The sequence below is a fragment of the Eurosta solidaginis genome, chromosome 2 (assembly GCF_040869045.1).
Source record: "Eurosta solidaginis isolate ZX-2024a chromosome 2, ASM4086904v1, whole genome shotgun sequence".
NCBI classification, from domain to species: Eukaryota; Metazoa; Arthropoda; class Insecta; order Diptera; family Tephritidae; genus Eurosta; species Eurosta solidaginis.
The window spans coordinates 204,501,855-204,528,507 of NC_090320.1; the positions used below are offsets into that span (position 1 = coordinate 204,501,855).

The following is a 26,653-nucleotide window of genomic DNA, read 5'->3' on the forward strand; positions in this document are numbered from 1 at the left end:
TTGGAAGAGCTTTGATTGTGTCCATATATGAATATATATTTGTATTTTTTCTTCACCTACACGCGTCTTTTTTCTCATTATTTTCTTAAATAAATAAAAAAATGTGCTAATTTATTATCGATTGCCTTCCTGTCGCGCGTCAATGAATTTTTCAAACATTTTGTTATGCAAATTGTAAGATCAAATATAGTAAGTGGGGAAGTCTAAGGTTGGAATGAACTGAAAATTATACAACTAGTTGTAAGTTCTTATGACTAGTAAAACAATTTTTACACAAAGTTCCAAACAAACTATGTTGCTTAGAGTTTTGACAGGTGTAGTAGAGTTAAGCCCCTCTCAACAGGGGAATGGAGGGGTGCCACTTACATAGCCGATTCAAGGATTTAGCAGTATCCTACTGGTGACCCTCGGACACTGCAAATAACCAAGCACACGTGGCCGAATTTGGGTAGTAGGAGAACAGAGAATCTACTAAATAGGTCAAGGAAAGAAATCTTCAGGATCATTACCACAATCACGGGACACTGGCCGCTTGACCTACGTGCCGAGGGAATAGGAATTACTTACAACAGCATTTGCAGGAGCTGCGGCGAGGCGGGCAGCAAAGAAACAGTCGCGCACTACCTGTGTGAATGCCAAGCTCTAGCACACTCACGAGATTTTCAACTGGGCAGTTATTTACTGCCGGAACTTAGAAAAGTTGGAAAATGCTTTGTAAAAAATATCAGCAGGTTCATTTTCTGCAACATATGGTTCGAACGGAGTACCAACTACCCATACTAAAACATACCCATACAGAAATTGGCTCCAGGAGAAATGTGCATCAAAATAGTGACGTGCGTTACTTGGGCCCGGATCTTTGGTGTCCGGGCGGAACAGAAACCAACCATATTGCTTAAATGTATGAGTTCGCTCATATCGTAAAATAAAACAAGGTAAGAAAATATCGGGTGTAACCGAACATTGAATTCTAAGCTGAAAGATGTTGCCCACTTTTATTAGAACTATTCCCAAAACGTAGAAGAATAATTGCCCAAAGCAGGACCGGCGTCGCTCCCATTTCCAAAGATTTCTTATATATGTTTCTTTTTTGTTAATAAGACACTGTACGAGTGGCATTGATATTACTTAAGTTAAATTTTGCCAAGCTATAGCCTATTTTATTCATCTAGGGTCGTTTAAAACCAGTTTTATGTCAAAGTGGGCGTGGCCACACTGTCCACGTTTTGCAAAATCGGGTTATAAATGTTATAAGCAAAATACGTTTACCAAATTTGGTCCAAAAACGTCAACAGACCTTCCAGTTATAGCGCCCGGAACTCGAGAAAATGCTTGGTAAAAAAGAGGCGGTGCCGCGCCCATTTAAAAACGTTTTTGTAATTAATTATACCTTTCATGAAAATGAAATGGTATATTAATTTCGTCACGAAACCGAAAATTGTAAGTCCTTAAAGGAAAATAGATAGACCCACCATTAAGTATACCGAAATAATCAGGTTGAAGAGCTGAGTTGATTTAGCCATGTCCGTCTGTCCGTCTGTCCGTCTGTCTGTTTGTATGCAAACTAGTCCCTCAATTTTTGAGATATCTTGATAAAATTTGGTGAGCGGGTGTATTTGGGTGTCCGATTAGACATTTGTCGGAACCGACCGGATCGGACCACTATAGCATATATCCTCCATACAACCGATTTTTCAGAAAAAGAGGATTTTTGTAATATCTTACCCAATTTAACAGATTGAAGCTTCAAACTTCACCATATACTTTCGTATATTGCACATACTGTTGCCTGAAAAAATTGATGAGATCGGTCGTATATATAGAATATATATCCCCCACAACCGATTGTTCAGATAAGGAACTTTTCGTAATTACTGCCCCATTTTAAGAGCTAGAGGCTTCAAATTTCAACGAATGCTTAGGTATATAGCATATATTGTTGTCTGAAAAAATCATAAAGATCGGTGGTATATATAGTATATATATGGTGGTATATATAGTATATATATATATATTTTTGGCAAATTTTAGCCCCATTTTAACAGCTAGAAGCTTCAAATTTCACCGAATACTTACGTATATAGCATATATTGTTGTCTGAAAAAATAATAGAGATCGGTTGTATATATAGTATATATCTCATACAACCGATTGTTCAGATAAGAAACTTTTCGCAATTTCTACCCCATTTTAACTGCTATAAGCTTCAAATTTTACCGATTGCTTACGCATATAGTATATATTGTTGTCTGAAAAAATCATAGAGATCGGTTATATATATAGTATATATCTCATACAACCGATTGTTCAGATAAGAAACTTTTCGCAATTTCTACCCCATTTTAACAGCTATAAGTTTCAAATTTCACCGATTGCTTACATATATAGCATATATTGTTGTCTGAAAAAATCATAGAGATCGGTTGTATATATAGTATATATCTCATACAACCGATTGTTCAGATAAGAAACTTTTCGCAATTTCTGCCCCGTTTTAACAGCTAGAAGCTTCAAATTTCACCAAATTCTTACATATATAGCATATATTGTTGTCTGAAAAAATCATAGAGATCGGTGGTATATATAGTATATATCTCATACAACCGATTGTTCAGATAAGAAACTTTGCGCAATTTCTGACCCGTTTTAACAGCTAGAAGCTTCAAATTTCACAAAATGCTTACGGATATAGCATATATTGTTGTCTGAAAAAAGTATAGAGATCGGTGGTATATATATTATACACTTCATACAAACTGTCATTTTTGCCCCTTTTTTACGGCTAAAAGCTTCAAAATTCATCAAATTTCATCAAATAGTTACGTTTACGTCATATATTTTTGAAATACGTGATTCGTAGTCATAGTTTTTACATGCAGACCACAAAAAACGTGAAGCTTTGCATCCTCACACAGATTACCTACCTATTTTTTATTTTATATTTATCTTAAAAATCGTTTAGATATGTTCAAATTTCACTATATGCTTACGTGTATAGCATATATTGTTGTCTGAAAAAATCATAGAGATCGGTGGTATATATATTATATACCCCATATAAACTCTAATTTTTGCCCCCTTTTTACGGCTAGAAGCTTCAAAATTCATCAAATTTCATCAAATAGTTACGTTTACGTCATATATTGTTGAAATACGTGATTCGTAGTCATAGTTTTTACACGCAGACCACAAAAAACCAGAAACTTTGCATCCTCCCACAAAGTACCTACCTGTTTTTTATTTTATATTTATCTTAAAAATCGTTAAGGTATGCAGATCTGTTCACTATATATTTCTTATCTTATACATCCGATTATTCGGAGATTACGAACAGGATAAGATTATTGTTCAGCCCCATTCATGAAAGGTATGAAGTCTTCGGCACAGCCGAAGACAGTCCCGTTCTTACTTGTTTGTTTTTTGCTCTAAGTACAATTTAGAAGTAAGCTAGTATTGGTATAAAAACGTTTTTCGCATTGCTCCTAAAACTCGCATAAGGTCTCTTTAAAAACCTTTCATATAAAAGTGGGTGTATGTTTTGGCTATAAGTTCCATTGAAAAGCTGAACAAGCCCTGGATGAGACCTCTGACGACCATGAAAAACGATTTAGAGAGGGTAGAGATGCCGGCTGAATATTGTCGTCATGAATACAAAGGCTGATATAATAGCCATAAAACAAACGCGATTGACAAGACAAGGCAGGAGAACAACAGGGCTTTGCAACGTATACCACAGTGTTTAGGAAAAGGGATAAGAAAGAGGTCTTCACACCTGTTCGGATGGACAATGTAACTCACTCACTACATACTACCGCTGTACACATCGTAGGGTGTGAGGTATGAGGAATCTCGCGCCGCCTCGAAAAAAAAGGAGCCGCTTACACGGCTACGCTGAGGCGGCCGCAGTATCACGGGAGCTTTATCGTAACGAGAAAAAGGGAGAAGTTATACGAAAAACATGCATAGCCGAACGGCGTGAGTACGGGGAGCTTTACATGTTGGACTGTCTACGGGCCAAGGAGGTGAAGAGCTGGTATAAAACTTATCCTCTTTTGCAAAATATGGAGCTTAAGTGTGCCCGCCCAAGCCAACATAAAGACGATCCTGCCTTCCGCGCTAGTTATCGCGAAATCAGACTGTTTGATATCACATATAAGTTTCTATCTAACGCATTGTGCGTAAGACTGAATCCCAATGAAGGTCAGCAAACTGGTTGGGCCTTATCAGTGCAGCTTCAGAACTGTAGAAGACCTACGATAAGATAAATAATAATAAGAAATAATAAGTTAAAATAAATAAGATCTCCCTGCAAAATTAATATGGCTTCGTTGATTGGAAAGAAACTATCCGTACCGAAACCTTGAAGGACTTGGTCTATTTGGGAAACAGCATTGAGAGCGACAACAAAATCAGCCTTGAAATTCAACGGAGAATCAATCTCGCCAACAAGTGTTGCGTTGTATAAGTAACGGTAACACCACAAGAGCACAAAGTGCATTCTTTGAGAGAGAAGTTCTCCGGTTGATTAACGTTCCCAAAATCCACTAGCCAGTTAAGTGATGTCGTAAAAATGCTACATTCGAACGACATCTGCTAAAGCTGATCAATTTGTTGAGTAGCGTTTCATGACAGAAATACACTGAGAGTTCTAGGCAAGCCACAATCGAGAAGCGACCGTGTTTAGAAAATTTTTTCTTAAAATCTTTTAATGTCACTACATGGGGCCTTTGCTATGCAGGCTTAAACACTAACATATGCTAATACCATGGTGGCCTCCAGGTCCAACCAGCTATATCACTGAATCTGGGTTATTTTTATCTGCTTAAAATTGTTGAATTATAGCGCATCTATTTTCAAACGAATTGAGGCGTTTTCACACTCCATGGCAACATTAGCAGCGTCTGATTTTAGTCACAAAAAGAAATCTCTTTTACTACTTTTCTTTTTCTGGTCAGCTGCCACATTGGTAAAAGCGTGTTATGATAGTTGATAATCACAGAAAATTGTTAAACAAATATTTGTTAAATGTGTGTTTGTACGCATGTCAGTTTATTAGCTACTGTTGTTAAATACTCTCCAAATTGTTATTTAAATGTTATTATTGTCATATATTTAGCAAAGGTTTGTTAAATGGCCATTGAGTAGCTTAAAAATGCGCTTGGAGATTTTAATTTGTACAATTCATTTGCATATTAGCGGTATTTTTTATTTATACCATTGTAGAATTAAAAAAAAAAAACATTATCACAATAAATTAGAGCTTCAAGCGAGTGGTTATTTTGGTAATCGACCAGCCTATTTGCTATTTATGGTTGACCCCGACGGCAAATGCAAAAAAAATATTTAGTTCACACTTCAAGCATCAAGTAAATTTTTTCTAGTATCGTATGCCTGAAATTATCAATTAAAATAGCACAAACCTAGTTAATAATTTGAAAACTAAAAATTGAGATTTGCTGGAAAATTGCAAATAATATTTTTTTAAAAAAGGTTTTTTTTTTTGAAGATTGCTACTAATATTGAACTCATATATAACTCAAAATCAGAAATCGGAGACTATAGCTCCCACTCAGCGAACCGCACTAGTTCCGAACAAGCGCAATAGGAGATGGTACTAGTACTAACTATCCCCTCGTACTGCTTACAACTAGCATTTTTAGCATGTTGGTGCCCTATAAAATGGCGTGAGGGGGCAACTTCACTGCAGACCTTTTTTGGACGTATTCTTAACTGGTGCCTTCTTAAATGGTTCTGAAATAACATTCTTTGAATTATTAATTTGAATACATAAAAAGCTGGGGCCAAAATCTTAGTAATGGACATGGCTGGCGCAAATCCTTGGGCTGAACCCTCACAGAGGGTGCCGGCTGGTAATATGCACAACAGTTTCCCCTTCCAGGGGAGTGCTAGCTAAGTTTAGGAATTATCTCCATTTGTGCCCCAGCTCCTTAATAGCTTAGGCATATGGAAATGGTTTTTAAACGTGGCCTCAAGGTGGGAACTGGACCACGCCCAGTTGAAAAGGTGGTCCACCCCTAATCCAGGGTGTAATGCGATTCCGTGCCCATTGGATGGTTTGCAGTCAGGGACATCCGACTGTATTCTTACGGAGCCTCCCGGATACCGGTCCACCTCCGGGAGTAACGGCGACTTGCTGCGGTATGGGGCTCTACCGCAGTCGACCGCATTGTTTCCCCTATCCCTTTAACTTCAGGCTGCCGAACGGTCTCACCTTAGTAGGCAGCTAAAGAACAAGATATATTAATGAATAACAAAAACCTGGCCTCGGATCCCTGCACGGGTAAAGATGCCGCCCTTGGACTAGGCATTAAAAAAGTCCACAATTCGTCGGGAACCGCACTGACGGCGCCGACCAGGCCTTCACGGCAACAAAAAAATCTTTGGCCAACTGTGCAAGCTAGCGGAAGAACTAAACCCCTTGAGGGCAAGTCCAATTCCGCAGCAGCCGGCAAAGCTAGCCCCAAAGAGGGAAAGCAATGTCCGACTGAGCAAGCACAGGAGGCCCGTCCCACGCCCGTACCGGGCACCTCTTGTCAGCAGGTTGCTGGTAACAGCACTAAATCCTCCACGGACAAAAGTACTGCTTCCACCGCCGCAAAGTTACCTCGCAAGCCGGCTGAACCCCTTGAGGGTTCCAAGGCAAATAAGCGAATCCCGACTTCGGTCCGCAACCAGCGGAACATTCGCAATGCCGTCAAAATCGTTGAGAAACTTGGCAACTCTCCCAGCGACAAGTTGACGGCAGAGCAAAAAAGTTCTCTGGCCTGGGCCAGGAAGATTATTGCTGCCAAGAAGAGCAGCAACAACAACCCCACCCCTTCCTCTTCTGCCACCAAACAAACTTCTGACCTCGAGCGATCCCAAAAGGCACCGGCCTTCGGCCTCTACTCCCCCTGCCCTGACCAAAACCTTCAGCGAGGCGGCTAAGGCCAACTTTACGCTGGCGGTTTTGAACCGCGGTCACCCGGATGGGAACATGACCCCGGATAACTGGAAGGATGTCCTTAACGGCCTTCTCAAGATCTTTAAGGACATCATGACCAAGCATCCGGGGCCGGCTCCCACTATCCGTGATGCCGGCTGGTACCAGGGTAGGGTCAAGCTTGTTTCCTGCGCCGATGAGCGCTCGTGCAAGTTCTACAAACTCGCCATAGCTTCGCTGGGACAGCTGTGGCCTGGGGCCAGGTTGGATGCGGTCGGTGTGGAAGAAATTCCGAACAGACCGAGAGCCTGGGCCTGGGTCCCAGACGGCATAGCGGATCCTGGCGAGATCCTTGATACCATCGCGGAGTCGAATCCGGGGCTGCCTTCGAGCGATTGGAGGATAGTCCGGGTCGGCGAGACAAGGGCGAAGCAGCGTTATGTTGGTTTCATCATAAACGAGGCTTCTCTCCCTTGGCTTGACGAATGTGGTGGAGTATTAAGCTACGGCTTCTACTCCATCACATTGAAAATTCGACGGGATGGTGCGAAGGAGGAAACACCGGACGAGGGTGAGCCTGTACCGCAGGGCGAGGGGTCAGACAGAAACACCCCAAGTGGATCTGCTGCCCATGGCACTGCGGAAGGGACTGCCACCGCTCCGGAGGATCTGGTGATCGGGGATACCGCCTCGAGTGAACCCGCAATCGCCACATTGAATCTCACGGTCCCATGCAACACCTTGAGTGGACATGGGGCCGATATCGAACTGGCACGCAGCACTCCGGATGCCGAGAGCGATACACTCTCGGTATCTGAGTTTGCGGGCCAGTTATTTACGGGCATGGACGAGCGGCTTTTGCTGGAATCCGACCCGTCGGATGCCGAATTTGACGATACTATCGTAGAGGAGGCATCCGACGATGCGGATCAGCAGAGGATGGACGTCGATGCCACAAGCGAAACGTAACGGGCGCGCAGGTACTACAGATAAACCTGCACCATTCTAAGGCAGCCTCGGCTGCCCTAATATTACGCCTCAGCACTACGTATGAGGACGTCGTTCTAGTCCAGGAGCCTTGGGTCGTTGGCAGCAAGGTCTGTGGACTCGTTTCTAAAAACTACCGGCTGGTGACACCGCCCGTGACAGATAGAATCAGATCTTGTATTCTAGTAAAGAAAAATCTAGTATTTATTTTACTATCTCTTTTTAGCGACGAGGACTTTACCTGTATTAGCCTCGAGCTACAGGGGCAAACAATCTGGCTGATGTCCGCATATCTATCGCACGATCGCCCAACTTCTGTGCAGGACCGGCTCTGCAAAGCGGTACGGGAGGCCCACAATAAAGGGTTCCCGATAATAATTGGGGCCGATGCCAATGCACATCACACTGCTTGGGGCTCTACCGACATTAACAGTAGGGGTGAGTCTCTTTTTGATTCTATTATAAGTAACAATCTAAGTATATGCAACTCTGGAGACAAACCAACTTTCATCACCTCAAATAGGAAGGAGGTTCTAGATGTTACTCTAGTTTCTGGGGCATTCACTGACCTTGTCAAAAATTGGAGAGTTTCCAACGAAAACTCCTACTCTGATCATATGTATATCATTTTCACTCTGCTCTTGCGTACACCGCCTAGGGTGGCTTAAAGGAATAGGAGACGTACGGACTGGAACCTTTATAAAAAAGTCCTATCCTCTACTCTCCTAAAGAACGCTTCTCACGGTAGGCCGAGCCTACCGCTAACAATTGATGAAGCGCCTCCTTTAGACACAACATTTGCTTCTCTCGGTGAGCTAGACTCATCGTCAAAAATAGAAGAAGCAGTAGATCTTATCACCAAATCTTGTAACGCTGCCTTCACAGTAGCCTGCCCGGAGATTAAGGTGAGGGGAAAGAAGAAACCCTATTGGTGGAACCAAGAAATCTCCGAGCAGAGGAAAAACAGCAGAAAACTCTTTAACGAGGCTAAGCGCACGGGAATCTGGTCCCATTATAGGGACGCCTTAAAATATTTTAAGAAGTTAATCCAGAAGGCCAAAAGGGACTCCTGGAAGAACTTCACTAATGACATCGAAGAAGTCTCAGAGGCCAATCGCCTACGAAAGGTCCTCTCCAAAAACCCCATACCTCCAAGCTGCATTCGCACAACGAGCGGAGAATGGGCCACTTCTAGTACGGAAATTCTCGAAACCCTGATCAGCACTCACTTTCCGGGCTGCAGATCTCAACCATACATCTTAAACACGCAATCTAACCCAGGGCCATTTCAACCCCTGGACCACATTGTAAGTGAAAAAGGAGTTATCTGGGCAATCAAGTCCTTTAAACCCTTCAAATCTCCGGGAACGGATGGAATATTTCCCGCTGAATTGCAAGCTGCAAGCGATGTTATAAGCCCGCTGCTAGCTAAAATCTACAAGGCTTGCCTCAACCTGGTCTATATCCCCACGGAATGGACCAAGGCAAAGGTAGTCTTCATACCCAAAGGAGGCAGGATATCGGGCAACAGTCCAAAGGATTTCAGACCAATAAGTCTGACCTCCTTCCTCCTAAAAGTTCTAGAACGATTGCTGGACGCCTACATTAGACGATCGGCAAATAAGGCACTCATCTCCAACAACCAACACGACTACTCTAAGGGCAAATCCGTAGAGACAGCTTTACATGCTATCACTACTAAGATAGAGAAGGGTCTTGCCTTTAAAGAATTTACGCTGGGTATCTTTCTCGACATAGAAGGAGCCTTCAACAACGTTCTCCCAGCAGCGGTCACAAAATCTCTACGTTCTTTAGGGGTGGAAGAGCCTCTTGTGAAGTTCGTCGAGCTCCTTCTAAACAAGAGAATCATTATCTCTGAGCTGGGCAGCTCATCGTTAATAAGGTATACCAACAGAGGAACCCCCCAGGGGGGCGTTCTTTCTCCTCTACTATGGAACCTGACGGTGAACGCTCTGTTATCTATACTACGGCCCACCGGATGCCAAGTCATTGCATATGCCGACGACATAGCCTTGACAGTTACCGGCAAACACCTTCCGGTGCTTGGCGAACTCCGGCAAAATGCTCTTAATCTAACAAACACATGGTCTATGGAATGCGGACTCAGCATCAGCAGTGAAAAAACTGAGATGGTGCTTTTTACCCGCAAACGCAGTATACCGGAATTTACCCTCTCATCCCTAAACGGGAAGGAAATCAAACTCTCTACCGAGGTTAAATATCTCGGAGTTATTCTAGACAGGAAGCTTGACTGGAAGCGAAATGTGGAGGAACGATCCAGGAAAGCCACAATGGCTCTCTACGCTTGTAAGTCGGCAATCGGAAAAAGGTGGGGTCTCCAGCCACGCATAGTCTATATTGGATCTATACGGCAGTGGTGAGACCCATACTCTTCTACGCCGCCACCGTATGGTGGACGGCACTCGATATCGAATCTAACAGGAGTAAAGTAACGAGAGTGCAGAGGATGGCGGCAATGCTCACCAGCGGTGCCCTTCCCTCCACTCCCACCAAAGCTCTTGAAACCATATTATTCCTTCTCCCAACTGATCTATATGGCAGATACTGTGCCTCCTGCAACGCTGCGAGGCTCAACGCTATCGAACCATGGAGGGATTGCAGGTTTGGTCACACCCGGATCCTGAAGCAAGTCCCTGAAACCTTCTTGAAATTGGACCATACAACATCGGCCCCTTGCTGGGACAACAAATTTTCCACAAGAATCCCAGAGAGGAACGAGTGGGCAAACGGCGTAGAGCCGGGATCACACGAAATCTCCGTTTTTACAGATGGCTCTAAACTAAACAACAGAGTCGGCAGCGGGATATTCTCGGAGAAGCTCAATCTAAGCGAGAGCTTTCGCCTACCTGATCACTGCAGTGTTTTTCAGGCTGAACTCATAGCTATCTGGGAAGCAGCCCGCTATCTGGCTAACCTACAGGTAACCAATTCTATTTCAATTTTCTCTGACAGCCAAGCTGCCATAAAATCCCTGCAATGCAGTAACACCTCGTCACTAGTGGCATTGAAGTGCAGAGAAACCCTCAACAAACTAGCTGAAAATTGCAACCTAAGCATAATATGGGTTCCTGGCCACTGTGACATCTCAGGAAACTGCGCTGCGGATGAGCTAGCTAGGGAAGGCACCAACTTGCAAACAACAACCTTCGCTGATTGGGCCAGCCCTCCTCTAAACACTTGCAAATACCACCTGCGATCTCTTTTCACGGATCAGGCAAACGCCAGATGGTCGAGGGAACCTACATGTAGTATATCCAAGCAAATCTGGCCTAAGCTGGATGAAAAGAGATCGCGATCGGTGATATTATTAAACCGTATCTTTATAAGCCCACTAGTGGGCCTTCTTACAGGTCACTGTCTCATGGGCACTCACGGTGCCTATATGGGCCTGCAGACAAATGACTTCTGCCGCAGCTGTAGGGACGAGGAGGAGATAGAAAGCGTTGAGCACTATCTGTGCCACTGTCCCGCACTGTCAAAAACCAGGTACCAATGCCTCCACAGACACTCTTTTGGGTGCCTTGCGGAGCTTGAATCTATAAACCCAAACGATATCTTGCGTTTCATTAGGCAAACGCGCTGGTTTGGCCTCACTGGGGTCTAAACTCTCCTCTTCTTCGAAAGTAGGGTAATAGGAAATAGGGGCCCCCTGCGTGGTAGCACACCGGGCCACAACGGCCTACGTGAGTCTCCGCTCGGACAGCGGAGGCAGCCACTCTAACCTAACCTAACCTAGTAATGGACATACTTAAAAAATAATGAATTAAACAAGTACCTGTAATTATTTCTAAAAAAATAAAATTTTTGCCTCTTATAGCCAAATTATTCTTGTAATTGCAGCACAGCGACGTGGCACTGACACTGTCTGGTGACATAAACTGGTTTTGTGTGGCAGCCACTTCATGACGTTGATCTGGCTTTCCGCAAACCATATTTTTGCTACTGTGCTCGTATATTTCGGGTCTTTGCCTTGCTGGAACGTCCAAACAACTGGCATTTCATCTCTACCATATGGCAGCTTAATAAAGCACCAGTCATAATTTCCCTAACCCAATAAATGGGTCCCATGCCTAGCCAAGGAAAATACTTCCATGCTTTACAGTTTTTGTTGTATACTTCGAATGGTATTCGGTATTAGATGGCCGTCTTACATACATATTAGCGCGATCCCTTTCCGTCATGCATGACAATATTCGACTCGTTCGACCATAAAATATTGCGCCATTTGACCGTAGGCCAATTCAAATGTTCTTTGGCAAATCGAAGCCTCTTTTGTATGATTTAATCGGGGATTGCCCGTATTGCTTTTTTAATGTATGAAAACATTTATTTGAAGCAATTTTTAATTTTATAATTTATTTAATAATTTTGTTCATGCGTCAAACCAACAGTGGACTGTGTGCACACAGGTTGTGCCCACGCGACGCCGACGATCAGGCTCAACGCTTCAAGACACTTTTAAAACATCTTTAATGCCAGTAGCAACTTTGACGACGAACGTAACTTTTCTTACCTATAGTGCTAGCGTCCTTCCACGCTTTTTGCCAATTGGTTGGTACTTAATGGCATTACGTACCATTAATAATGAGCAACCAATGATATTTTGCACTTCCACATACATAAGTTTTGCCGTCAGCAATCAATTTCATTCTCGATATTAATGAATAAGGAGTAATAAAAATTTGGCCATTAGTTATAGAACATTAATAATTTTTCACAAAGATAGTTGCGATAATATAAATTTTTTTATACTTTTTCACGCCCTACTTTGATTTTGACTGCCTAAAAAGCCGTTGCAACTAAAATTTCATACAAATTTAACAAAACCAGCTGGTTTATTCTAACAAGTAGTTGCATATTTTAAAGCCGACTTTCTAGTCTAATGTATTTTACAGTGGAAATCAAAAATATGTTGTTATAAAAAAAAATTGGCCAGTTAAATGAAATGAGCCATAAGCACTACTAAGACTTTGACCGCAACTGTACATAGCTCAAACTTCAGCGCTGTTGGTATAAGTGGGCTACTAACTGTCACGCTCCGCATCCGATTAGCATCAGTTGGAACTTCGAAGATAGTCATTAAAGCTGTAGTTTGAAACTGTAGCTTGGTGTGACTGTCTCTCCAATTTACTGCAGGGTTAGCACTCCTACAACAACAATATTAGTCTGTGACCGAGAACAATCGATTACCGAAAAAATATACATATATCACGTTCTGTTAATAAAAATTATCGATTTTTTACTTTAAGAAATATGGATTTGTTATCGAAAAATTAGCGAAGACATATCAATTTGTTATAGCAAAGTTGTCGTTATATTTTCGATAGAAAATCGATACCTTTTAGATAAAGTATCGATAAATAATCGATAACAAATTGATAGCTTTTCAACTACAAGTCCATATTTATTCAATAACGTTTCGATAACAAATCGATATTTTTTCAATAGCACATGCATAACTTTTCGATAATAAACCAATAATTCTATAACGTATAAATAACAAATTATTAACATGACGATAACAAGGCGATAACGATGACAATAACAGCCCGATTATTTTTCGTATTCATTAAAGAATTTTTCCGAACAATGGCAATATGATCCCAATATGGCTTCAGAAAGGAATTAGAATTTCGAGTAATTTCGGATGCTTCTTTATGAACCTTTTCAGTATGCCCACGTAGAACTATATTTGGTGCAGTTTCTGAGTGTAATGAGCTTTTGGGTTTTTTCCTATATGCTTCCGAACTAGGCACAAAGTTGCGAATAGAGAAAGTTGGTGGTATTCATTACTTAAAAATGCATGTTTTTTTTTTACTTAGCTGCCTCAAGATCTAGGTGTACGATATTTGTTTATAATTTTTTTATAAATTTATTGTTCGCTCTTACACTTACCTAACGTAATCACGTTTACAATACGTTTTGCCATCACGCACGAAACACGTACAGCTTTCGTCCAGAAATTGTCGACATTCTTGACATTTCAGGCACGCCGCATGCCATTCCAGATCGGGGGCAACTCGCAGGATATATTGATCGTGAATTTGACCGCCACAGCCGACACAAAGCGATAATCGTTGTTTTTCTGCAAAAAAAAATTTGAGAGAAAAAGATATTAAATTTTGAAATCAGGACAGTGTAAGGAATAAATTTTTTAAAAAGTATTTTCCAAGATTTAGCGTATCGTAAAAATCGGATCGAAGCTTCAGTTCTCGAAGGCTGATGCTATATAAGACTCTTAACTAGCAAAACGAATTCCTTTTAACATATAAATTAATTTAAGCAAGGAGTTTATATTATATTTTTTAATTTAACTGTGCCTACACTAGAACTTGGCATGAAGCAGGGGCGGATACAGGTCTCCAGATGAGGGGGGGCGATCATGGCCGAAAGCTCAAAATCCATTTTTGCCATGGAAGTCAGTAATATAAATTAATGATTAACTTCAGAACACCATTTTGACATAATTACAAATAAACGTATCGAATTTATCTTTAAGCACTCAAATTAGCTCAACTAATTGAAAGAATTCGAACAAAAAACAATCAAGAAATGATTTTATACAGCTCAAAGGTAGAAGCTAGTTCTTTCTGATAAGAGAGCTTCACTTGTGGCTTTAACTAAGTGGAGTTATTTTGAATCTATATCTATTGCAGCAATCAAAAAAGGAAAAAAAGAGATGAATAATTTGACTTCAGACCCCATTCTTGGAAACGAATGAACTTTTGTTTACAACGAATGAACTTTTGTTTACAATTGAATGAACAGACAGCTGATTTCGAGCCCCATTCCTGGAAACGAATTGAGAGAGAATAAAAGTTTCGTATCAGGTCATCAGTGGCTCTGATATTGCATAAATGAAACGACATATTAGGTGGGTTCCGGAACTTTTATAAGAAAAATGAAGTTGGTTGGTAATATGAAGAATTTGTTTATGTTTTGCAAGGTCACCATATTTCAACTATTTTATTCACAAACCATGGCATATCTGCGGCAATAAGCGGAAAAAGCAAAACTCACTTATTTATTATTTACCTTTTTCGCTAGACAAGCAGACAAAAGAAGATAAGAAATATTTCATTCAATCTCAATTTTACGGAAATCTAAAAAATGCATTTCAATTTCTGGCAAATTAAGCACGCCCAATATTTATTCAGGTAGTTCTGGGGGGAGGGGGGGGGGGGGGCGCGATGGGGCGATCGACCCCCCCCCCCCCCCCTGTATCCGCCATTGGCATGAAGGAAAGCTCATTACTAAACGCTGCCGACGGAAATCTTTAAAGTTGAGTAAAATTTTAGAAACATACATATACATTTGTTTATGTAGGTATCTGTGTGGAACAAAGTTGAAGCATTTACAGGAGCCAAAAATATCAAAGGACTTAAACGAATAAGGGAAAGCTGAAAAGCAGAAGCTTACAAAACAAAAAAGTATGAACAGGCGGAGAGAAGAAGAAAACAACAGCTCAGCTGAGATGTTTCAAACAAAAAGCGAAAAAAAAAATAAACCAACATCCTACGTCGCTAGCAATTCGGGCGACTAAAACAGCATTTAAAAACATTTAAGACGTAAAGACATAAAAAAGATTCGCACAGAAAAAAAGTTTTGACATAGCATGCGAAAGTTTTTTCTGCATTTAACATGCACAAATTTCTGCCAAAATGCTTCAGGCCAAAACAAGTCCTTTGCGACTTCATACTATATACATATTTGTGAATACACACATTTACACGCACATTACCAAACATCATATGTACTACATACATAAAAATTTAAACTTCGAAATGTCCACTAACTTCTTTAATCCGCTCATACTTCAATACGCCTTTTAGCACCTTTTTCACTATGATTTTTTAGAAATTTAGGTCTTTTAAGATATGCGCCATTTTGGATACATAAGAGAACTACGTATTTGTGCTGTATGTGTATATGTACATATGCATGTACATTATTTTATGTTGCTATATATGTATGTACTTGTATATTTGATATGTACTTAATGGCTTTGTGATAGCATTGATTTTATTAACTTTTTTTTTCTAAGCTTCCATTTTCCGCATTCTATCCATGGCAGTTGCCTGCACCATTCCCTTTCGTAATAACGCCATTTATAGACCCCGACGTATACTTAACTTTTATTACACTCGAAAAACTTGCCGGCGCACAGTATAACGTGTCCATATAGTAAGTGGTAAAAAAGCTTCAGTTATCGCAGATCAACGAAATTTTGCAACGCGGTTTTGTGGTAACAATATAAGACATTGATTAAAATGAAATCGAACCAAGGACACGGTTCAGTGAAATAAAGCTCAGGGAAATGCCCACTTCTAAACGCTGCCGACGGAAACCTTTCCATCGCCGTTTGTAAACTTACAATTTTTCTCTAATATCAATTACAGAAACCTTTAAAGTTGAGTAAAATTTTAGAAACATATATATACATTTGTTTATGTAGGTATCTGTGTAGAACAAAGTTGAAGAATTTACAGAAGCAAAAAATATCAATATCAATTGTGGCGAATCTTATTTCTTTAGTAGGCGAGGCTCTGGCGACGAGTGGGGACGGAATGACCTAGAAGATTTAATGTGGTCTTATTAAATCGTTCCCGAGATGGTCGGGCTTGTACCGTAATCGTCTTGTGACCAAAACGCACCGGATTCAAATCTAATAACAAAACAGCAAAAGCGACTGCGGAAGTATTTCTTAAAAAAGTGTCCTTATTTCGTTTTCAAAAGGGAAATAACGACTACTGTGCCTTTAAAAATAAAAACTATTTTCTGGCGCACATTGGAATAAAGGAGAATCATAAAATAAAGTAAAGTAAATTCAAACCAAATGAAGTTAAATATAACGAAATCACAAATAAAATAAAATAAAACAAAAAACATAAAATAACACAAAATGAAATAAAATAAAAGAAATAAAAAAAAAATACAATAAAAAATTAAATTAAATAAAATAACACAAAATAAAACAAAATAAATAAAATTTAAATAAAATAAAGTAAATAAAAATAAAATAAAATAAAGCAAAAAAACAAAAAACAAAATCCGATAAGATAAGATAAAACAAAATATAATGTAATAAAAAGATCAATATAACATAAAATAAAATGAAATAAAATAAAATAAAATAAATTAAAATATGATAAAATAAAATAAAATATAATGTAATAAAAAGAACTAAATAAAATAAAACTAAAATAAACGAAAGTAAAATAAAATGAATTAAAATAAAACAAAATAAGATAAGATGAAATAAAATATAATGTAATAAAAAGAACAAAAAAAAAAATAAAACAAGTAAGGAAGGCTAAGTTCGGGTGTAACCGAACATTATATGCTCGCTGAGAGCTTTGGAGACAAAATAAGGGAAAATCACCATTTAGCAAAATTAACCTAGGGTAACCCTGGAATGTGTTTGTATGACATGGGTTTCAAATGGAAGGTATAAAGAGTATTTTAAAAGGGAGTGGGCCATAGTTCTATAGGTGGACGCCATTTCAGGATATCGCCATAAAGGTGGACCAGGGGTGACTCAAATGATCAAAGATCAAATGAAAGGTGTTAATGAGTATTTTAAAAGGGAGTGGCCCTTAGTTGTAAATGTGAAGGCGTTTTCGAGATATCGACCAAAATGTGGACCAGGGTGACCCAGAACATCATATGTCGGGTACCGCTAATTTATTTATATATGTAATACCAGGAACAGTATTCCTGCCAAGATTCCAAGGGCTTTTGATTTCGCCCTGCAGAACTTTTGTCATTTTCTTCTACTTAATATGGTAGGTGTCACACCCATTTTACAACGTTTTTCTCTAAAGTTATATTTTGCGTCAATAAACCAATCCAATTACCATGTTTCATCCCTTTTTTCATATTTGGTATAGAATTATGGCATTTTTTTCATTTTTCGTAATTTTCGATATCGAAAAAGTGGGCGTGGTCATAGTCGGATTTCGGCAATTTTTTACACCCAGATAAAGTGAGCTCAGATAAGTACGTGAACTAAGTTTAGTAAAGATATGTCGATTTTTGCTCAAGTTGTCGTATTAACGGCCGAGCGGGAGGACAGGCGGACCACTGTGTATAAGAACTGGGCGTGGCTTCAACCGATTTCGCCCATTTTCACAGAAAACAGTTAACGTCATAAAATCTATGCCCATACCAAATTTCAGAAGGATTGGTAAATTTTTGTTCGATTTATGGCATTAAAAGTATTCCAGACGAAATGAATGAAAAGGGCGGAGTCACGCCCATTTTGAGATTTTCTTTTAGTTTTGTATTTTGTTGTACCATATCATTACTGGAGTTGAATGTTGACATAATTTACTTATATACTGTAAAGATATTCAATTTTTTTTTTTAAATTTGACTTTAAAAAAATTTTTTTTTTAAAGTGGGCGTGTTCGTAATCAGATTTTGCTAATTTTTCCTTAACATACATATAGTAATAGGAGTAACGTTCCTGCCAAATTTCATCATGATATCTTCAACGACTGCCAAATTACAGCTTGCAAAACTTTGAAATTATCTTCTTTTAAAAGTGGGCGTTGCCACGCCTATTGTCCAAAATTTTACTAATTTTCTATTCTGTGTCAAAGGTCAACCCACCTACCAAGTTTCATCGGTTTAGCCGTCTTTGGTAATGAATTATCGCACTTTACCCGTTTTTCGAAATTTTCGATATCGAAAAAGTGGGCGTGGTTATGGTCCGATTTCGTTCATTTTAAATAGCGATCTGAGATGGGTGCCCAGGAACCTACATACCAAATTTTATCAAGATATCTCAAAATTTACTCAAGTTATCGTGTTTACGGACGGACGTAATTCTTTTTTCGCCCAGATCATTTTGATATATAGAAGTCTATGTCTATCTCGATTAGTTTATGCCGTTACGGATTACCGTTATGCGAACAAAGTTAATATACTCTGTGAGCTATGCTCAGCTAAGTATAATAAAAAGTAATAAAATAAAATAATATACAAATTTTATAAAATATTCCATGAAGAAAACTGTATGTTGCAGCAAAAGAAAAATAAAATAAAATTTATATATATAAATTTAATAATAAAGCAAAGAGAAGTTAGTTATTCGAGAAGAAACGCAATTTCAAAAGCCCATCGGCAAAAGGAAATACATTTCGTGGGCGTTCCGTTTTATTAGGAAACAACGCCTTCGGGCGCTTTTATTTCAAAAATATAGTCCGTTTCAGACCAAATTTTACATTTGAACAACATTTGATCACAGCTCTAGCAAAGCTTATCGTTTCTCAAATCCCCACAACCAGAAAAAAAATAATAATTTTGCAAAAATGTGACTCTCTATTTTAAGTAAGGTTGAACAAGGTACACCGATTTTATTTTATTTTGTTTGTTAACCACTGATTGTAGTGATTTTTTTATTCAAATCTTTAAACTGAATTTTTAATATATTTGACAGCACACGTTTTACTGCACTGAAAGAAATGGTGCTAGTAAAATCAACAAATCCGTTCTGTTGTTCTTGACTTAACGGAGATTCGGTGAAATTGATCGAATTATTGTTAATTCGACCGAGTTCTTTGTCAAGCGAACAAATTAGTTCATTCATTTCAACAGAAGAGATATTGTCGCTCTTAATTAAACAAAATTCTGTAAAATTGACAGATTCCTAATCAATCTAACTGATTTTTTGTTAACACAATTGATCTCACTGGTTATTTCAACAGCGATCAACAGTCAATACATGAGCAAATTTCAAAGAGAATTTTACGCTCACTGCGCTCTCTACTTTGTACTTATGTATGCTGTGTACTATATGTATGCACATATTTACGTATGTATATGGCGGCCGCCGTGGTGCGATGGTAGCGTGCTCCGCCTACCACACCGAAGACCCTGGGTTCACACCCCGGGCAAAGCAACATAAAAATTTTAGAAATAAGTTTTTTCAATTAGAAGAAAATTTTCCTAAGCGAGGTCGCCCCTCGGCACCGTTCGGGAAGCACTCCGAGTGTATTTCTGCCATGAAAAGATCTCAGTGAAAACTCATCTGCCTTGCAAATGCCGCAACGTAGGTACTTTCGTACAAAGCTGTCGCAACAACTTTTTTTGTTCATTTGACTACTAAAACGGTCCATTACGAATCAACGATTTGTGCGCAGTTGATTCAACATCTTGTTGCGATGGATAAAAATTGACCGAAATTTCGGTTGAATTTACCCGTATTTCGGTTGATTTTACCAGTCTTTTTCTTTCAGTGTGTGCACCATGTACACACAATTACAAACATACACAAACAGACACGCTGGAGCAGATAGGCATATCCCTTTACCTGCGTAGGATCATACGCAGCTACTTTGAAGGTACAGTGCTGGAATATGAAACGGCTGCTGGAGTAGAAAAGCTTCACGTCACAGGCGGTGTTCCTCAAGGCTCCGTGCTCGGTCCACTGCTTTGGAATATTATGTACGACGGAGTATTTCGACTCAAGGTACCCAATGGGGTGAAAATTATCGGCTTCGCGGACGATATCGCATTGGTAATCACCGCCAAGCACCTAGGCGAAATATGCGCCAAATCTAATACAAGCATAGCGATGGTTCAATCGTGGCTTACGAAAAATGGACTGCAGCTGGCGGAACAAAAAACAGAGGCTGTACTCATATCAAGTAGGAAAAGGGTGGATCAGGTCACTATTAGAATCGGCCGCCATGACATCGACACGCTGCCTGCAATAAAATACTTGGGTGTTGTGATAGATAGGAGGTTGTCATTCAAATCCCACTTAGAGTATGCCAATGGAAAGGTAGCAAAAACCGTAGCAGCATTATCTAGGATAATGATAAATGCAAGAGGACCAAAGCAACAACGGCGTCAACTTCTGGCTGGCGTTGTAAAAAGCCAAATACTTTACGGGGCTCCTGTTTGGCATCAGGCCACGGAGTATAAATCATACTTCCGCGGGGTAAAGTCGACTTACCGCCTGTGTGCACTACGCGTCTGTAGCGCATCTTCAACCGTTCGAATACTGCCCCAAGTGAAGGAATAAAGTACGGATTGGAGACACGGCCTCTTCAACCGTGCGACCAAAAGCAGTCAACATACACGCAACGACAAACCTACGGATTGGAGACAAGGCCTCTCCAACCGTAGAAACAACGAGTATGAGGGTAAACGTCTCACATGTAATCAGAGTTTATACTCGGATTGGAGAGAAGACCTCTCCAACCGGTGGAAGTACGAGGAAAGCCCCGTTACGTATTGTGGAAAAAAAAAACAAAAAAAAAAAAAAAAAAAGAAAATGAAATGAAAAACGGAAAAACCTATTGAAATAAAAAAAAAAAAAAATTTTCTATTTATACATATATAATTTATTTACACATATATACATATATAAAAAACAAAACTCTAAAATACAAGTAGTCGAACGCACAAGCATGCCACAAGCACTATATGCACAGTGTTTAAGGTAGGCTTGCAAATATTAGTAGAAGGGGTATGCGTCAAGCACATTCAGGTAGTAAGCAGGGCGTGTCAGTCCCAGCGTTAACCATACCGCGGCACTATCTAAGTACAGCAACGTGACCCCGACAGACGTAGAGCTTAGTGCTCAACCTACCTCCCGACGGAATACTTGACGGTAGTACCGGGGGGTAAATGGTACTCAGACGGTAGGAGGTTTAGTGCGGTTAAAGTCCCACACTGACTATGAGGCTTTCGATGCTTCCTCCTCGTAAAAAAAAAAAAAAAAAAAAATATATATATATATATGTACGTACATACAACCTTTTCCCAACTGCTTTTATCATTTTTCACCTCTTTTTTTTTTGCAATTTGCTTTTTTACTCTGCGCTTAACTTAATTTTTTCATGTTTATAAGTTGAACAACTAATAAAATTTTCTAGAAATTATTTTGAAATTTTGTAAAGTGAAAAAATAAAATAAACAAATTATCAAAAAAAAATTTAAATTCATTCAATGTTATGCGGATAAAATAATAAATTTTTAAAATTGACTTATTCCCTATTCAGTATGAACGTGTATCTCAAATTTTCTCCACATTTACAGGCATTTTTTTCACGAGCAGCTTTCAAACAAGGTGGCGCAACAACAACAAAAGCGAAAAAACAGCATATAAAAGGACGTTAAATGTGCGTAATAACGTTGAAGTTTTCAATTTGTCTCTTACCAAGGATGGCAGGTTGGGGCATACCACTTGCCAATCCCTCTGTTATAAAGCTTACGCCTGCTTTATTTCTCTCTATTACTTGCGTGTGTATGAGTGTGTAATTTTGCTTTAATAGAAATTTAAGTTCTGTGCAAAGTGTATAACTTTTTATGGTGAACTGGGGAAAACTTTAGGAGGAAGTGAGTAATGATGACATATTGTTTTTATCTACATAGATGTACATATGTATGTGTGTATACTAATATTATTTTTATTAGAAAAAATATATTACGTTTTTTTCCATTAATTATTTTATTACTTTCAGTATGCGCGTCGATATGGTTATCAGGTTATCTCATAGTTATATATATAAACAAATTTTATTAAAAAGCGCCTTCAAATGGCTTTTGTTACAAGGACATATACTTAGAAGTTCCTGTCGCTAAAGGAAACACTTTACAGAAATAATGGTATTCTATAGAGTGGCTTATGAACGTTTTACCATTCCTAGCTAAGTTAGAACTTAAGTAGATGATAGCAGTCCGTTAGTCAGCTTTATTTAAGATTTTCGTTTTCACCAACAAAGGTTGACAAATCACCCACTTAAATCGATAATAGCGAATATTTTGTAGAACAAGTCGCAAAAATCTGTTGTAAATATACGAAAAAGAAAAAACAGCTGACTTTTGCTTACACTTTTCCCTTTCACTTATGGATAGTCGATGGTGTAGTTAGCATGGAGAAAACCTATGCATAATTGAAGATGGTTAAGACAGGCACGCTTAACCATCGAACCGATATCATTTCGTTACGATAATTAAGTTTAATAAACGAAACAAAGTCATTTCGTTTCATTTATTAACGTTAAGAACGTCAAATTAACGAAATGATTTTGTTTCGTTTTCTGCCATATCAAAACGAAATCAAATCGTTTATGTTGATTATTAATGTCAAACTATGCTGGCAAAGCTGATTGATGGCGGAGTCATTAAAGGTGAAAGCATTAGCCAAGCTGATTGCAACTTTTCTCATGAATTTTGACAGTACGAACATTTCTTAGAGTATTTTTGACATTACCACCAACGAATTACACAAACAAATTACATGGAGTTTGTGTGTATGTCCGCTCGCTGTTACCACCTTACGGCTTCACCATGGCTATAGCATTGCCAGCACAATTCAAACATAAAGTATCACGTTTTTGTTAACGTTTTTAACGTTAACGAAAGCTTTTCGTTTCGGTTAAAAACGAGATACAATTTATCTTGATAATTTCTTTATCGATAATATTTCGAAGTGTTTCAACAGAAACGGTGGAAATTTTTTGATAAACGATTATCTTAACGTTATGGTGCATCCCTTGGTTAAGATGACCCTAATACGGACGGAATTATTAAATCAAATTTTAATAATGACCTTTAATCACTTTGTAATATAGCCTAGACTGGGTCGGTTCCCACACCGTACGAACTTTTTTGTTGAAAGCTTATGAAAAGTTAAGTTTTTTATCCTTGCAATTCGTAACTTGGTTATTTGTTATACTATTTAAAAATTGATATGTCGTCATGGACTTGAGAGAGATTGGTGCTCTGCGTTAGTTTTTACATAGTCCTGTTTTCTTAGCTCTGTGAAGGATGAACAAATTCGTTTTGTTTTGTGGTACTCTGAATATAAGCTTGGAATTAAGGACCGGAGTTTTGCTACTTTTTCTTCCCACTCAGTCTAGAGTTCAGTAGTCAGATTTGCTCCGCCTCCCAAACCGAAGGTCCTGGGTTCAAGTCCCGGGCAAAGCAACACCAAGAATTCAAAACAAAGTTATTCAATTAGAAACGAAATTCTGCTAAGCGCGGCCCCTCGGAGTGTATACTTTTGCCATAAAAAGCTTCTCAGTGAAAATGCAGCTCCAGCTCACTCCAAACTCGAAAAAGCGGCGGTAAAGATAGGTTTGATGGTGAATGAGGACAAAACGAAGTACCTGCTGTCATCGAGCAAAGAGTCAGCGCTTAAGCGCCTTGGCAACCACGCTACTGTTGGCAGCCATAATTTCGAAATAGTAAAAGACTTCATTTATTTGGGAACCAGCATCAACACTACACACAACATCAGCTCTGGAATACAGCAAAGAATCACTCTTGCCAATAAATGCTACTTTGGACTAGGTAGGCAATTGAAAAGTAAATTCCTCTCTCGGCAAACGAAAATCATACTCTACAAGTCACTTATCGTACCCGTCCTGCTATATGGGGCAGAAGAATGGACCATGACAACAGCAGATGAAGCGGCTTTGGGAGTGTTCGAGAGAAAATTTCTTCGAAAGATTTATGGACCTCTACGCGTTAGCGATGGCGAGTACCGAAGAAGATTTGACGATGAGCTGTACGAGCTTTACGCAGACATCAACATAGTCTAGCGAATTAAAACGCAGCAGCTGCGCTGGCTGGGCCATGTTATGCGAATGAAAGATGACGCTCCGGCCAAGAGAGTGTTTCTATCGGAATCCGCCTATGGAAGCAGAGGTAGAGGGCAGCCCTCACTCCGTTGGAAGGACCAGGTGGAAAACGATTTTAACTCCCTTGGTGTGACCAATTGGCGCCGGTTGCCTGAGAGAAGGAGCGACTGGCGCGCCTTGTTGGACAGCCATAACCATTTAAACGGTTAAGCGCCAATTAAGTAAGTAAGAAAATGCAGCTGGCTTTGTAGGTCTCGTCCAGCAAATTTGTAGGGAAACTTCAAAGCGAGCACGGCGCAAATTGGAAGAAAAGCTCGGCTTACATCTTTTCGGTGATCCCCCTGCGGGTTAGGGGCTAAGAATATACCCGTGAAAGGTAAACCGATCGTAAGAGGCGATCATAATACCATGTAGCAAGTTCACATGGTGGATTTAGATGGGATTTTGGATTTTCTTTTAGTTTTTTCCTTAATGCGATGAATTCACTTTTGACAATAAAGCATACAATAAAGTTGACAATAAAGCATACTTAATGAAGCTATGTAGTCACTTCTTCGCTGGAGTAATGCGGTCACTTCAGCCCTAATTCAGACAATGCGGCATTATTTTCGGAGTAATGTGGTCTTCTTCATTGGAAAGTTTGTAGCGAACGGACATTTTAATAATGATGTGTTGGAGAGGTCGAACCACAGTCCCTTAATTGTGAAGCAGGCTTTTTTTTATTATTATTCTTGGTGCTCAGAAAGGGTTGTTCACATCCTCTAATACTTGTATTAAAGTTGTGGAATTGTATCATGTATGTTAGACATCGTGCCATAGGGTCAGAACATTTTACAGCGAGATATTTGTGCTTGGTATATAATAGTAATGTTATTCAAGGCGGAGTTGCCTTGCACCCGGATGCCATTATCCTTAAAACGGTAGGAGCTTGGATATACTCCATATCAGAACAAGGTTATTTGGGACCAATGATTCGGCTACGAAGTTTTGAGGTAGGCAAGGTGGAGTTGATAGTTGGGCCACTCATCATGCAATTATATCCGTGTTTGACACCGTGGGGTTGAGTGTTTCATTGTCAGGTACTCACGTTAAAACATATTGAATCTCTTCGGAGGTGAAACGCGCCAAGAATTGAATTTTTATACCCATCGTGCTGTGCACACAGAGTATATAAACTTTGATTGGATAATGGTTGGTTGTACAGGTATAAAGGAATCGAAATAGATATAGACTTCCATATATCAAACTCATCATTATCGAAAAAAAATTTGATTGAGCCATGTCCGTCCGTCGGTCCGTCCGCCCGTTAACACGATAACTTGAGTAAATATTGAGATATCTTCACCAAATTTGGTACACTAGCTTACCTGGACCCAGAATATATTGGTATTGAAAACGAGCAAAATCGGATGATAACCACGCCCACTTTTTATATATATAACATTTGGGAAAACATAAAAAAATGATTATTTAGTAACTAATACACTAGGAATGTTGAAATTTGACATGTGGACTGATATTGAGACTATTAATAAAAATGTGGAAACATTTTTCAAAATGGGCGTGGCACCACCCACTTCTGATAAAATCAATTTTAAAAATATGATTAATCATAGATCAAAAATCGTTTAACCTAACGTAACAAAATTCGGCAGAGAGTTTGCCTTTATTATAAGGAACGCTGTGCAGAAAAAATAAACAAAATCGGTTAAGGACCACGCCCACTTTTATATAAACGATTTTAGGAAGGGTCGTGGAATAAAATAAGCTAAATATTTGCAAAAAAAGAGCTTTATATCAATGGTATTTCATTTCCCAAGTGGATTTATAACAACAAATAGGAAAAACTTCAAATTTAAAGAAACGGGCGTGGCACCGCCCCTTTTATCACTAAGCAATTTTCTATGTTTCGGGAGCCATAACTCGAAGAAAAACTAACGGATCGTTATAAATTTGGGTCCACAAATTTTCCCTATAGAAGGAAATATTTCTAGAAAAATGGACGAGATCGGTTAAAGACTACGGCCACTTTTATAAAAAAGATGTTTGTCCTTAGCAAAAAAGAGCTTTGTATCAATAT

The 26,653-nt window shown here is 39.3% G+C and overlaps 1 protein-coding gene across 1 annotated transcript in view; it reads right to left on the reverse strand.

Moving 5' to 3' along the window:
* Positions 1 to 26,653, reverse strand: part of tup (LIM1_Isl and LIM2_Isl domain-containing protein tup) — a 155,690-nt gene that overhangs the window by 22,877 nt on the left and 106,160 nt on the right. Inside the window, exon 2 of the mRNA XM_067766972.1 lies at positions 13,868 to 14,057. Coding sequence (XP_067623073.1) covers positions 13,868 to 14,057 — 190 coding nt within the window. The remainder of the gene's footprint in view (positions 1 to 13,867; positions 14,058 to 26,653) is intronic.